Source organism: Xenopus tropicalis, chromosome 1, assembly GCF_000004195.4.
Source record: "Xenopus tropicalis strain Nigerian chromosome 1, UCB_Xtro_10.0, whole genome shotgun sequence".
Taxonomy (NCBI): Eukaryota; Metazoa; Chordata; class Amphibia; order Anura; family Pipidae; genus Xenopus; species Xenopus tropicalis.
In genome coordinates, this window is record NC_030677.2 from 69502640 (window position 1) to 69518748 (window position 16109).

General features: G+C 36.4%; 1 protein-coding gene across 1 annotated transcript in view; it reads right to left on the reverse strand.

The window, feature by feature from the left end:
- Nucleotides 1–2039: 2039 nt before the first annotated feature.
- The window catches only part of arsj (arylsulfatase family member J), a 36800-nt gene continuing 22730 nt past the window's right edge, over nucleotides 2040–16109 (reverse strand). The window contains exon 2 of the mRNA XM_002934253.5: nucleotides 2040–5673. Within this exon, the coding sequence (XP_002934299.2) occupies nucleotides 4290–5673 (1384 nt within the window). The 3' untranslated portion in view covers nucleotides 2040–4289. The remainder of the gene's footprint in view (nucleotides 5674–16109) is intronic.

Sequence of the window (16109 nt, forward strand, 5' to 3'; positions counted from 1 at the left end):
ATTCCAGATTGTTTTCTATTGTGTTTGTCAAGAAAAATAAACTTTACTTACACTATATAAATTAGTTTAATCTTATTTTCTTCAGCCTTGGAATTCACAGTTGCAGCAAGCAGGCAGGCACCATTTTGTGGACACAATACTGTGCCAGTATGGGGGGACCTGATACCCATATCCATGCACTGGTTACACAATTAGATTGTGAGGGGAAATGTGAGGAGTGCAGCAACATCTAAGAAGTTCAGAATTGAAAGTAAATGCCTAAGGAATAGAGGCGGGGCAGGCAATATGTGATTGACAGTTGGGATTTTTAATTTTTTTTATAATGGGTTTGGATGTGTTTGGGCTTCATATTTAATTTGAAATGGGCTTTTATTATACAGCTTTTTATGCCTGGGTGACAGGTCCACTTTAAGCAAATAATTCAGATTTTTTAACACAATTTTATTCTTCTCTATAATGATAACAATACCTTGTATTTGATCCTAACTGTATGAATCAATATGGTGGCAAAACAATTCTATTGGAAAGCAATTAAGTCAATCAGAGACAGTCTTCTAGAGAGCCCAGGGTGGTTCCCTTGGGCCTATTACATGTATCGGACGCCTAATCTGGAAACCCATTATCCAGAAAGTTCTGAATTGCGGAAAGTCCATCTCCCATAGACTCCATTTTAATGAAATAATTCACATTTTTAAAATGGTTTCCTTTTTCTCTGTAATAATAAAACAGTACCTTGTACTTGATCCCAACTAAACTATAATTAATCCTTATTGGAGGCAAAACAATCCTATTGGGTTTAATTACTGTGTAAATATATTTTTTAGGAGACTTAAGGTAGGAGATCCGAATTATGGAAGACCCCTTATCTGGAAAATCCCAGGTCCCGAGCATTCTGGATAACGGGTCCCATACCTGTACCTGGAAAACTCATCAAGCAGACATGTAAATCTGACCTAATGAGCTACAGTATTTGCTGTATGACCAACCTTTTCCTTATTGGCGCCAATAGTACAACTCCTGCATTGCTGAACGTTATAAGGTTTTATTCATCAATGCTTGTTAGTGAACCTATACGAGGAAAAATCATCATCATCAAAATATACAATATATATATTAAATGTTGAGTGGATTTGCACATAAATCAATTGAATCAGTAACACAGTGTATATAAATAGGATCCAAACCCAGTTAAATGGAAAATTCTAATGTGGTATCCCTAATTAGCCACTTGGTGAATACAGAGAGCTGTCAGGTGCGCTGCTGGCCATGCTTCTTCCTGGCGGCACCTCCTTCAAAGCGTCAACACCCACAGATGCCAAGTGGTTTTCGCCAAATTCTAAATAAAAGGATGCTCAGTACCTGGGTTCAATGTTTGATTATAGGTCTTTTTTTGGAAAGCTCCTGGGTGTGCCTAAATTGTTATTTTTGCTTTATCTACCGGTTTAGACTCTCTGCTCAGCTCCTGACTGCGCTGATTGCCGCCTGCCAGAAACTTTTGCCTGAATTCAGCCTGACACTTGTTTAACCCCTTGGTATTGTACATTCTGAACCCAGCTTTCAACTTGGTCCTGACCTCAATCCCGGTAAGGGCTGTTAAGCCTTGAGAAAAAACACAGCGAAAACCGTGTATATACTTGAGAATATTCTCAATGACCATGAAAAGCTGGTGAGGTTCCATAGAAGTCAATGAGAGTTGTCTCTAACAACTCAATTTATTTATATACTTTCCCCATTAAGCCATTCAAGTTTTTTAACCTTAAAATGAATGAAACAATGAATGGAATGGAACAGCGTACAACTTCTTTTCAAAGACAAAACATGTGCAAGAATATTCTGTCACCTTAGAATTCAAAAAGAAAAGTCATATGAGTTTTGTCGCAGTTATTATTTTCACATCTATTTTCTTCACAAAGTTACATTTTGATAAATCTGCCCCAAAAGGTGATTTTTTTCATAATTTTTTTGCTAAAAATATTTTTTTTTTACTTAAAAAGTTTTTTTTGCCAAGTATTATGCAACAAAACCGGCAACAAATCTAAAAGCTGTCGAGGTCATGATGTAGAAGTCAATGGCAGCCGTCCTTTTTCAACTTACTATTACTTCTTTGCTTCGTGGTTTTACATTTTTTTTTTACTCTTTCATTTGTGCGGCGAAATGAAAAAAATTACGTTTTCAGAGAAAACCTCTAAAACCATCAAAATCTGATGTTGATAAATCTGCCCCTTAATGAGTGTTGTAACACCAATTAGTAGAGATTTTTAGACCATAAACATTTAAATGCACTATCCAAGGTCAAGATAGTGAGTATGAGAAATCTCACTCTAAATGCAAAATTGATTTTAAGATTTATCCATTTTCTCAAAAATCTCCTACCTCCTAGACATCTTGTGCTGAGAACCATTCTATCCAATACAGCACACCATTCTTACTTTTATGGATCAAGTGGCAAAAATTGATGTGAGAATATTCTACTGAAAATATGAGGAGTGCTTGCCTCACAAATTCCCCCACTAGATGAACTGAGAAAATGTGAACAGTATTATTTCATGAACTGGGATAAATAAAAATAATAGTTTTTGTGCAGATGATAGCCCTCTAAACATATTCAACTATGTCGCTAAGAATGTTAATCATTGAAATTGTTTTGTAATACTTCCAACACATTTTGTACATAAAAATAAAATAATTTAATATATATAAAATGTAACTATTGTTACAATACATTTTTTTAAATTGCGACAGTTTTCATTACATCATTATTTCTGTCATTTAACATAAACACTTCATTCCTTTGGTTTTCTAGCTAAACCGTAAGAGAAATTATCTAGAGACCAAACATGTATTGAAGAGTTCAATATACAGTACATTTATCATTACAATTCCTAATAATTGAACAAATTCAATTTTAATTTCTAATTTGTTGTATTTGGAAAATCCCTAAGCTGAGTGAGCAATCATCATGGTACAATAATTCTACACCATATTTGACTTGTGCTTATAAATCACACTTACACACTGGCAAATATACAAGCTTCACAGTGTTCTTAGTAAATATAATGGAAGGCACGTGTTTGAAGGGTTCCCTCTACATGTCCATCTCTAGAGGGTAGGACATTTTCTATTAAAACATCACTAATATGTGGAACAGAGATGTACGAACTATGCACCTGGTTCTGATAGAAAGGATGTTGGCATTCCCATTTAGTTACACTTCCCTATGCAAGAACAAAGTGAATGTACAGTAACTTTCTCAAAATGAGTAAGAATTACAGATTAACATTGGCACAAATATACATTTGGTTTTATAACAACAGTATCTGTATTGGAAAGTGCATTAGGCTAGGCTTTTATATCACTGCACCCTTATTACCATAAAGGGGACCTGTCACCCAAAGAATTAATTCCAAATCCATGTTAGTCCTTGTCATGTTAGTCAAGCAAAACAGACTTTACTAACACTATATCAATTAGTTAAAAGTTTCCAGCAAATTTCCAGAATTACAGCAACTAGACAGGAGTCATTTTGTTATTAAGACAAGCTTTGTATCATACCAACATCTTGTTTATGTGCCAAAGTGGGGGACCTGATTCCTATGCCCATGCACTGAATACACAATTATAGACAGTGAGGAGGGGGGATAAGAGGAGTGCAGTGACACCTAGGAAGTGTGGATTGTGAAAGCAATATATCATTGACAGCTGAGTTTTCTAAAAGACTTTATAACAGGTATGGCTTTATTATTATACATCTTTTTATATATGGGTGATAGGCCCCCTTTAAATGACTTAGCTACTAAAGTGTGCAAAATTAGGAAACATGTTTTATGAGAACTCTGACAGGGCCCTAGAAAGGCAACAAGCAATAGAAAAAAAATGTTTGTAGATAATGCCTTACACACTGAACTATTGCAAATATATATAGCTCGGAAAATAAATATAATATGCTTTAATGTGCCAATATGTATTTTATGCTTTATCAATTTGTAAATACTAAGACTTACCCACTAACTAAATCCCTGAGTACAGTGTAGGGCCACTACATCAATTCTATTAGCTTGATGATTTGTAAAGGTAGATACTCTGCAGTATGATGCTTGGTAATTTTTTTTTAATATATATATATATATAAATATAAGGTCTTCCCAAACAAGAGTAAATTTAAGAACCAAAAAAAAAAGAGAAAATGGAATACAAAAAATATACAGTAACTTAGCAGAAGTGAAAAACAATTTTTTTACAGGCAAAAACATTTGTATGTAGCACCATTTATTACTTTAGCCCCAATGTATCTATGAATTCACTGAAACAGGTTGGCAACCAGAATACTGTTGTTTTCTATGATTTTGCTTTTTCTTGGTCTTCTTAGATTTTTTTGCATTAGGATTCTTTCGTTTAGAGTGGTCTTTGTACCATGGGCCCCATACCCCTCCATTAAGTTTAGGGTTACTCCTTGGATCTCTAGGAGGGTACCGCACTGGAACTGCAGTTTTATTAAACTGTGCAAGTCTTCTTAACAGCTGCTTTACAATATCGGGGTACCTGTCAGACAGATCTATTCTTTCATATGGGTCAGCTGTTATGTTAAAAAGCCATACAGATTTTCCACTTGCTAATGTCACTCTTTCATTGTGCCAGCGGTTGGGTCCTACATTGCTAAAGCTCTGAGGAGGAATCCAATCTCCATAACCTGGATTTCCTGTTAGCAGTTTCCAATGGTTTACTCGTATTGCTGATTGAATTGCAGTATTCCAAATACCATAACCAGCAGCCCAAGAACCATTTCTGGCCTTAGTATACATGGGGTCGATATTGTGCAGAATTTCTTGCCTTGGGGAACGTTTTCCTTCACTTATGGTCTCCCAAATGTCATAGCCATCTAATTGTATTTCCTCATCAATTTCCCCTCCTGCCAAAGTGACTAATGTTGGAAACCAGTCTGTTATATGAACAAGCTCTTTACAAATATAACCTTTCATTTTCAAAATTGGGCTATGTACAAATCCAACAGCTCGTATTCCCCCCTCCCAGTATGTCCCCTTACTCCCACGTAGTGGCCAGTTGTTGCCTCCAGCCATTGGCTGGCCACCATTGTCTGATGAATAAATTATAATACTGTTGTCATAGAAACCATATTTTTTCAAAGCAGTTGTTACATTATTAACAGCATCATCTAAACATGACAGCATGGCAGCATACCTTCTCCTGTTTTCATTTAGTATTGAGTTATAATTGTCCAGGTAATTTCCAGGGGCTTGTAAAGGAGAGTGAACCGCTTGATAAGCAATATAAAGGAATAATGGTTTGTTGGGATTGTGGCTGGATAAAATTTGCAGTACTCTTTGTGTATACATTTCTGTTGAATAAATACCATTGTCTTGGTCCCAAGCCGCATTATTATTCTCATAGAGGTCATATCCACATATACCAGGGCTGTCACACTTATAATGATTGTAGTAGTCTCCACTACCCAAAAGTGAGCCAAAGAAAGAATCAAATCCCCTCTGAGTTGGCATACATTCTTTCTTATAAAATCCTAAATGCCATTTTCCAACCATATGTGTTTGATAGCCAGCCTTCTTAAGTTTCTGAGGCAGTGTCATATTGTCCAGTGGCAAACAGTTAGGCTGTGATGGTCTTATTATAGAATGCTGAAGGCCTGTGTGGATCTGATACCTGGAAGAGACAAATATATAAAAAATGGTAAAACAAATTAAAACAAATTTAAATCACTATTTGTTTATAAAAAATAACTTGGCAAACAGTTATATGGATTGATGTAACCCAATTTTGTACCCTTTTTAACCCCTGATAAAGACACTTTTTGGGCTAAATCGTATTTGATAAATAAATGTTGCTTTTTTTTGTACTTTTTGGAGTGTGCAGTTCACTATTGATTAAATTGCTCCTACATGTTCCATGCTCTAATTCAAACCAGTGCCTGGTTGCTAAGGTAAACAAGAAGTTTGCAACCAGCTGCTGAAATTCCAAACAGAAGCGCTATTAAACACCCAAATGAATCAGTTATTTTGAGCCCCAAAAACTATGACACCTTTAAGCAGGTCTCAACTAAGCAAATCTGAGCAATGCTCAATACAATAAACTAAAGAACATTGTTGCCTTGTGAAATGTGAATTTCTATTCTTATTTTTGCTAATTTGAATTCAATTAATGGTGTTTATTACATAATGCCGATTACATTTCTAAATGTATTGTTTAGGCATATTTCCTAAACGATCAGCAACTTGTAAAAACAAGAACTGTTTGTATTTTCCTGCAAAACAAGTCAGTAATCAGTATAATTATTCCCTCATGTTTGGATATTTGTGGTACTGTATAAATTTGCCATTAACTTAATGAAAACTAGCAAGATAATTTCAGGCAGTGTTCACTATAGTAAATGTAAGTGGTATTTATCACACTATAGCTAGAGAGAATGATGAAGAGTGCAAGATGTTTTTTAAGCATAGTATGACAATTGCTTCATATTTTTTGTGCATATCTGTGTACACAAAAATGTTGTATGCAGCTCACCTTTCCTGTGTCTAAAAGATAAATATACATTGCTGAAATTATTAGAGCAGTCGTTAGTCTTAGCAGAAAAATGATGGGCTAATTAGACTATATTGTTTTTTACAAACCAACCAGGCCATTAGCTTAACTATTCCCAGTATACACTATACTGTATAGCAGATTCACTGAAATATGGAATTCACTGCAGGTTGTATTCCCTTTATACAAGCCCTTGTGTACAGCAATTTTCTTTCCCCACAGATATCCTAATGGAAGTTGTAGCTGACATGATAGTGATGATGTTTATTGTTTCTGGTTATCTTCCAGTTTTAAGGAATAGCCCGGTACTAAAACTGTACTAAATTAATTGGTTGTGGATTATATAATGCAGGTGTGTTAGAAAAGGCTCCTAGATAGGGTTTAAAGTGCAATTTGAGGTCAAATTAGGGGTGGTGAAAGCAAAAATAAAACTGTCTGATGATTGTTTTAGTCTTTACTGGATGTCATCTTGTGTGTAACTCTCTGTTCAGTGTTTTCACCTTACTGAATCAAGCTGGCACTCTTGGAAGGAACCATATCACTCTACCTGCAAAATACTGTGAAAGGAAACAGTAATAACATGCTAATGGTTAATGTTCTGGTGGAAACTACTACAGCACGCCATCAGGTTTGGAGCCATGTGTTGATTTATGGCTGGTATTTCAAATATTGAATCAAGTCAGTCACTCAAGATGAACAGGAAGGTCAGAATCGCTAGTTTTCTGGTTGGGACCTCAAATAGTATTTCAATTTGGCCCTATGTCATGCAGCTAATTCAGTTAAGGATGCTAGAAGAAAAATAAATGTGCATAATTTGGCCTCACTAAGCAGGTATAGGGTGATCATGCAGGCCTTCCTTTCTCTGTTATCTTTCTTTTATATGTATAAAATTTGTACCAAATGTCATTTTTACCAGCTGGGTTAGTAAAGTACTAAGTGGTTACCCTAACAGTGATAGGTTGTACCATCAAGTTGTCTTAGAATTTGTTGTTCATCTTGTTGATGTCCATCACTTGTACTAGGTCAGCATCTGCTCTCTGTGTTTCCTGAGTTGTAGGCTATTGGTAACCCAGTGACTGGCTCAAGTGACACTAACCATAGGTTTTACTACACGTTAAATCTTCTTGGGTATTTCTGTAGACAGTAAGAAGTATGTTCTATGTTTGGCCCAAGCCTAAAATAAGTATTAGTTATGTGCAACAGAGCAGTAAATGTGACAGAAAACAACAACACAATGCAAGTTTGTGTACAAAATAAAATGGGGTTATAAAAAGGGGCTAAGCAATATAATTTTGGAGGGCACACCACAATTAGGAGAACAAAGCTACTATCTTTGAAATATATAGTAAATTTAAACAAAACAATTTTCTCAATTGCAATGCATAATATACATACCACTAAATGGCCTAAATGCAGTGAAGCAGAAAAAGCACACATGTATGGATTGAGAAAAAGGGGTTTCCTTAATCCATACATGTCTGCTGTTATCTATTGATTTCTATAGGATTTTTAGAGGCATATGATTAATATACCTCTAAAAATCACATTAATATTCAATTATTTTCAGTAGTATGGAATCCAATCTTTTTCTAAAGGAAGAGCAAATGTTTTATTCATTTGAACAGTACAGTTTATTTTTTAAAGGCTGAGAAGGTAATTGTGCTAAATGAGGTATTTTCCTTAGTCTGTTTAAAAGAAGAAAATGTCTGTGTAAATAAGTATTAGCACAGTGGTAACATGGAAGACTTAATAGAAACACCAGTCTACAGAAAAATTACATTGATGAAGACTATTTAGAGAAATGACTGTGAAGAAAACACACTGTGCCAGACGGCACATGCCTGCAGCTCCTTTGTGAGAACTTTAGCTAATCCTTTGGCACCATATTAAGGGTGGGTCTGAGCAGGTTTTTTTAATCTCCTCAGACCCATGATATAGTGCCAAAGGGTATGAACAAAGCTGAGGTAATGGACATATTTTAAAAGAAAGAGCCTTATCACTTGAGACTAGAGTGATGGATAAGATATTGACTGACCAGAGTTAAATCAAGACAAATAAATGGGACTAAATTTTGATTATTCTAGAGCACATAGAAAGACATAGGATAAAGTTGCAAAATGTCACACTTATACATACATATGAAAGGATCATAATACCCCACTCTATACAGCACGGCAAACCAATATTTTATGCTGCTATGTTAATAACCTCTGGTCCATTCTTGTTCTGGCATTAGTGCACACCCTAGTTTAATAATAGGGGTATATTCCAACCCCTGGGGGCACAAGTGCAAGAGCACACCCCAGTGTTGTAGTTCTCTGTATGATGAGCAGCTCTAGAAGGTGCAAAGTCCTGTCTACCTTGGGCATCAGAAAGACAGAAAGACACGCAAGTTAGAGGCTGGTAGTGGGTGGGAGGGAGGGTGCCTTGTTGCCACCCCTAGCCCACTACTTTTGAATCTAGCCCAGCCTAAAGCAGCAGTCAAAGAGCAATTTTACAGTTCTTGGATTTGCCAGAATCACAGCCTTTTAAGGACCATTAAACCCTGAAAACAATTTTTCATGTTCTGAAGCCCAGTGCAATAAAAATTCTAGATTTTTAAATCTCCTCACTGACCTTGACATTATGTCCATACCAGTTAATTATTATTATATCTCCATTGCACACCACCGCTTTAAATGTTCACGTGTCAAGCTCCTTTAATTTTCATCACTCATGGGATATTAAAAATTCCACAACTCTTGGAACTGTGATGATGGTAATAAGGTTTTTAATTAATTGTTTTGTTTCAGCCTCAGTAACTATGTAGTTCCATACAGCTGGATGAATATTTACTCGACAGACTTGATTTATATTTGAAGCAACAAAAATGTGTTCTCAGTAGGATGTTTTAAATAAGTTGATCCTGACACCTATCGACAAACAAGCTTTTATAATATTTCAAAATTGTATATTTTTTTAATTTTAAATGACCACATTACTTCTTTATTTTTACTTTTGTAGTAGTGTAATGAAAACAATAAATTAAAGTCCTAGGGACTTACTGTTCCAGCAGAGAGGTTCAGAAGTCCAATGGCAGTAATGATCCATGACTTCAAAGTTTTTCACAGTAGCTCACCATCTTGGATCTTGTTCTGCCATTTTTTGACTGTTAGTGACACTGGACATGCTCATTCTACTCTGAGCGGCTCTTTAGAAGTCAAGGAGTCGTCAGAACTTATTAAGCGGAAAATAAGGTTTGTCATGTCATCTGAGCCAATGCCACAGGGTTGATTTTCTGTGATAAAGAATGCAACGTTTTCTGAGTTGCTATGTTATGTGAATCTAACTAATTCGCCTTGTATTGTGACTTACATAAAGTGTATGTTGAGAATCAGCCCTTAAGCTTAAGTAAATATTAGCAACCAAAAGCATGTGCTCTGAATCAGAAGAAGAAAAGATGGGCAGCTCCTGGGGGCATTTTTAAGGCACAGACCTTCACTACTGTCATAGCCCAAAATCGAATATGTAGAAATTCTAGCTCACTTCTTTGGTAAGGTTTAGTTCTCCTTAAATCCTTAGTGGTTATTTAAAAAGCACTTTCATCAGGGGTCTGCAGCTAGCACCATACTAAAACCTGCAGCTAGATGCAGAGCAGAGAACCAGTGGGAGCAAGGCAGTGTTATCCTTACCACTTGCAAGGTGAAAATTTATAGGGGGTATATAAAAAAGATATAATAATACTTTATGCCACTGTGTAACTTTAATATTTCATGAGTGCTGACAAAGGGGGGTCCCACTGCTGTACTGATGTGAGATACTTTTGTAACATAGCAAGGCCCTTTTGTGTTACTTGTAAACATAAAAATGCAGATAATTGCTTTGGGAACTAGTGGAGGCTTGTTCCACAGTGATGAATACAAAAGTACATTTCTCAGCAACAAAAAATAATGAACTAAAAAAAAAGTATATCAATTTATGCCACAAAATACATTACTGGAGCTGAAATGCAAAAATCATATTTTGTATTACTGAATATTGAGGGCTCTGCCATTTACATGAAAATCTTCCTCCAACACTCCTAATTAATCAAGTTTCGTTCATAATCAACACAGAAAAAATTAGGCTCTTGTACTTGATTAAATACTTAGAACAGTTCATGCTTTGCATACATATAGATGTTAAAAACAAGGAATAAAAAACATGTTCATTAAAGGTATGGGTTTATTAAAATTGTATACATTTTTCGAATGTGAGATTTCTGATTTTGTTTTATTTTTTGAGTTTTTTTATCAGTTGAATTTGTAATATTGAAGCAATGTGATTTCCTTAAACATGTGCAAAACTAGCACCAGGTCTTATCCATAGTAGTGTTTTCTATGTAATGATTAGATGCTGCAGTACAAACAATTTGATTTTATTACATAATCCCTAAGACAAATCCATAATAATATGAATTCAAAAGATGTCTATACAACGTTACTGCCAGGCATTAAACCTGATCCTTCATAAAAGTAACATTAGTTGAAGCAAGACTTCTCCTTAACTATTTTTTTATCATTAATGAAATCTGGCTAGAGATCAATAAAATACAATACCAAAATTCTTGTTCAGGAAACCACAATATTTCAAATTAATGTGGCTCTTTCCTCTAAACTAGGATAACACCATTCATATAATATTTCTACTTTAATTTCATTTCATTTTCTTCCATTAAAACACGTTGCTGAATTATTGAAAAGTCTCTAAAATCATTATTTGTTAAGTGTTCAGGCTTTGATCTTTAAGTAAAGGAAATATAGAATATTTCTTATAATGAAACCAAATATTTAAATCATTTGTAAAATGCACTCAATAAACGGTACAATTTATTTTATCAACCTCAAAGAGTCTGTCCTTATTATTGGTCTTTTATGACAGGTTAAGTTTTAAAGTGGCCATACATAGGCAGATTTAAGCTGCCACTTCAGACCGATTCGGCAGCTTATCTACCCGTGTATGGGGCCCTTCAATGGCCCTACCCAACCGATATCTGGCCGAAAATCCTTCAGATACCAATCGGGCAGGTTTGATTTTCCCATGTCAAAGCCCACATCAGCTTGTTGATTCAGTCCTTGTCCCAACTGCCTGTATTCCTGTCATTGTGATCCAGTTGTTTGGCCCTAGACACAAATGATGAGATCAGCCTGATATTACATACTGGGAAAAGATCCACTCATTTGGAGACCAAATGGCCAGCTTAACGGTCTTGTTGAGCTGTAAATCATAATAAAACCATTACAAATGTTTGCATATGGTAAAATACAAAGACTGAACTATCAGTGAGCCTTGAATTTAAGTCATAGACAAAATGATACTAGCCCTGGAGCAAATATAACTTTTTAATTGTAGAATAGAAACTATTCTTGTCCTTAGGGTCAAGTGGACCATACAGACCCATGGCTGCTATACGTTAGCAGCAGAACCTTCAACTAACACATTAATCAAATGTTATTGAATAACAGATACTAGTAATTTACAACAAATAAACAAATGTAGACAATAAATTTTGCCCTTTTTGTAAGTAGAGTGTTTTCTTCACAACAGGGTGTTAATTAATTTCCCCACAAGTAGTTGGGGGAAGATAGGAATGAATATGAATGACAAGAAGAAAATAACAGTGGTCCTACATAAATTTGCGATGCCCTACAGGAAAGCACAGCTAGATAATAAAGAATATCACCTCAAATGGACAATGCAACCTATGTGCCATTTTAAGAAGTGTGCTTCTTACAGCAGTGTATCTGAGACATAAGCTATTCATTTCCCACAAGTCCTCTAGAAAGGAAATTATTAGAGAATGAGTTTTCATAATATATAGTTTGAGTTTGTTATAAGGAAATGTATTAATGTTTTATATAAGTTGTAGTAAGCGTTGTATTAAATGATACGTTATTAAGGGTAAGCTATTTATAGCAATTAACAAGAACATCTATTTTTGTATGGCTATGGTACTCAATTTCTTAGTAGTTCTGATGGCTGTGAAGACATTTATGCCTAGGGTATCTTGGGATTATAGTTCTTTAGGTATATGATCCATCATCCCTTTCTTGCTTCTTTCAAATGATATCGCAAATCACACCACCAGAGGTATGTCAAGTCTGTGTAAATGTAATAATACAGCAATGTGATCAGGCTTACACTACTAACCCTGTCACAGTCTATAATCCTAAACTAAGCTTGATTGATGGATTGCATCTAAGCTCAATACTCTATAAGGGAATTTTCTAGTTTCTAGGTGGAAAGTACAGAAAAACACTTCCTCTAGTCCACCTTCTATTTTATTTTAAGTTCTGTTGGCGATATAGACTTGTCATATTTATTAAACAAAAGTACTAAGCTTATGGAAAATAAAATGATTGATGACCCAAGTACATCTGCATTATTACATCCCACTACATTGTCTAAAATGTTATATAAATTAAAAGACCCATCTAGATTTTTGCAATTACACATTTTTCTTGCAAAAAATGATTCCCGTCTAAACATAAAATTAAATTCTTTTAATTATACAACTAGGCTACCCAATTTGCATGAAAAGATATACAGTGGAGGAAATAATTATTTGACCCCTCACTGATTTTGTAAGTTTGTCCAATGACAAAGAAATGAAAAGTCTCAGAACAGTATCATTTCAATGGTAGGTTTATTTTAACAGTGGCAGATAGCACATCAAAAGGAAAATCGAAAAAATAACTTTAAATAAAAGATAGCAACTGATTTGCATTTCATTGAGTGAAATAAGTTTTTGAACCCCTACCAACCATTAAGAGTTCTGGCTCCCACAGAGTGGTTAGACACTTCTACTCAATTAGTCAACCTCATTAAGGACACCTGTCTTAACTAGTCACCTGTATAAAAGACACCTGTCCACAGAATCAATCAATCAAGCAGACTCCAAACTCTCCAACATGGGAAAGACCAAAGAGCTGTCCAAGGATGTCAGAGACAAAATTGTAGACCTGCACAAGGCTGGAATGGGCTACAAAACCATTAGCAAGAAGCTGGGAGAGAAGGTGACAACTGTTGGTGCGATTGTTCGAAAATGGAAGGAGCACAAAATGACCATCAATCGACCTCGCTCTGGGGCTCCACGCAAGATCTCACCTCGTGGGGTGTCAATGATTCTGAGAAAGGTGAAAAAGCATCCTAGAACTACACGGGAGGAGTTAGTTAATGACCTCAAATTAGCAGGGACCACAGTCACCAAGAAAACCATTGGAAACACATTACACCGCAATGGATTAAAATCCTGCAGGGCTCGCAAGGTCCCCCTGCTCAAGAAGGCACATGTGCAGGCCCGTCTGAAGTTTGCCAATGAACACCTGAATGATTCTGTGAGTGACTGGGAGAAGGTGCTGTGGTCTGATGAGACCAAAATAGAGCTCTTTGGCATTAACTCAACTCGCTGTGTTTGGAGGAAGAAAAATGCTGCCTATGACCCCCAAAACACCGTCCCCACTGTCAAGCATGGGGGTGGAAACATTTTGGGGGTGTTTTTCTGCTAAGGGCACAGGACAACTTATTTGCATTAACGGGAAAATGGACGGAGCCATGTATCGTGAAATCCTGAACAACAACCTCCTTCCCTCTGCCAGGAAACTGAAAATGGGTTGTGGATGGGTGTTCCAGCACGACAATGACCCAAAACATACAGCAAAGGCAACAAAGGAGTGGCTCAAGAAGAAGCACATTAAGGTCATGGAGTGGCCTAGTCAGTCTCCGGACCTTAATCCAATAGAAAACCTATGGAGGGAGCTCAAGCTCAGAGTTGCACAGAGACAGCCTCGAAACCTTAGGGATTTAGAGATGATCTGCAAAGAGGAGTGGACCAACATTCCTCCTAAAATGTGCGCAAACTTGGTCATCAATTACAAGAAACGTTTGACCTCTGTGCTTGCAAACAAGGGTTTTTCCACTAAGTATTAAGTCTTTTTTTGTTAGAGGGTTCAAAAACTTATTTCACTCAATGAAATGCAAATCAGTTGCTATCTTTTATTTAAAGTAATTTTTTCGATTTTCCTTTTGATGTGCTATCTGCCACTGTTAAAATAAACCTACCATTGAAATGATACTGTTCTGAGACTTTTCATTTCTTTGTCATTGGACAAACTTACAAAATCAGTGAGGGGTCAAATAATTATTTCCTCCACTGTAATTGTATAATTAAATTACAATTGCACAATTGCACACTGTTTAAAAGCTGCTTTAACACGAGTCTTGGTCCTTCAATTTGATTAAACATAACCTACTGTTTTTACCTCTTCTCCTCTTTAGTTCAGGGCGGGGACTAGGGGTAGGCAAAAATGGGGGAACTGCCTACAATGCAACAGTGGGGGGGTGGCCTGGTGCCCTAGGCAACCTGGTCAACTTGGCTGCCTTCCTCCCCCTCCGTGTGTGCTTGCACGCATGAACAAACGAGTGCATGATGCACATTCACAGGGCGGCCCGGTTGTGGGCCACTGGAAGGGGGACTGTAGCAGGGCTGTGGAGTCGGAGTCGAGGAGTCGGAAGCAATTTTGGGTACCTGGAGTCGGAGTCGGCAAAAAATGAACCGACTCCGACTCCTACTAAATTTAAATGGGAATAAAAAAAAAAAATAAAGCAAGTTTAAATGTCCCAATTCACAAACAGTCATAATTAATTACTTCTCTGTTATAAGAATAAAGCCCAATGCACGCAGTGCATAAACGATGAGTGACCATGAAGCATGCTTTTTATTGACTGTATGAATGTATAAAATACATTAGCATATTAAAAACAGAGGAGTTGGAGTCATGGAGTCGGAAGTATCAAAAACTGTCGGAGAATTTATCTACCGACTCCACAGCCCTGTACTGTAGTGAGGGGGAAAGTGCCCAGAACTAGAGGTAGGTGAAAGAAGATGTTGCCAACCCCAGGTTTGGGATCTCTTAACCCCACCACTTATTTCCTGGTCCCTCCCCCCTGCACGCCGTCTGCACGCTTTAGTGCTGTGCTCCCCCCTCAATGGCGCGCATGTGGTCATTCATGCGCGCATTTGTGCATGCGTGGGGGGATACTGAATCTTGCTCATTCCAGCATTAGGTCAATATCTAGCTTCAAATTACAACATCAGTCATTTTCCTCCCATCAGTTACATTATTTGCTACTACTGTATTAACAAAAAAGAGGTTGGTATGTTGTTATGATACCTAATACAATGGCAAAATATATGGCTCAGACTTTGATGCAAAGCCTAAAGACCACAACACCAAGTTAAAGGGAAATCCCACAAACAAGTTGCCAGGAATGTACCCGTTTTAATCTGTTTTCTCAAGAGAATCCAGTAATTAAACCTGAAAGCACCCTTTATCTTAGTTTTAGGGTCCCCCACAGCCACATTCATCATTGTGGATTTGTACTTAGTAGTTAGTAGAGAATGTTATCATAGTTTGAATGTATAAAAAAAAATAAAAAAGGGAACTCATCTTCAAAACAGCATACTTTAACTGGGTAGTTTAGATATAGTGAATTTTGTTATATCATTAAGTTTGGTAGAACTGCAATGTTTTGTCTATTAT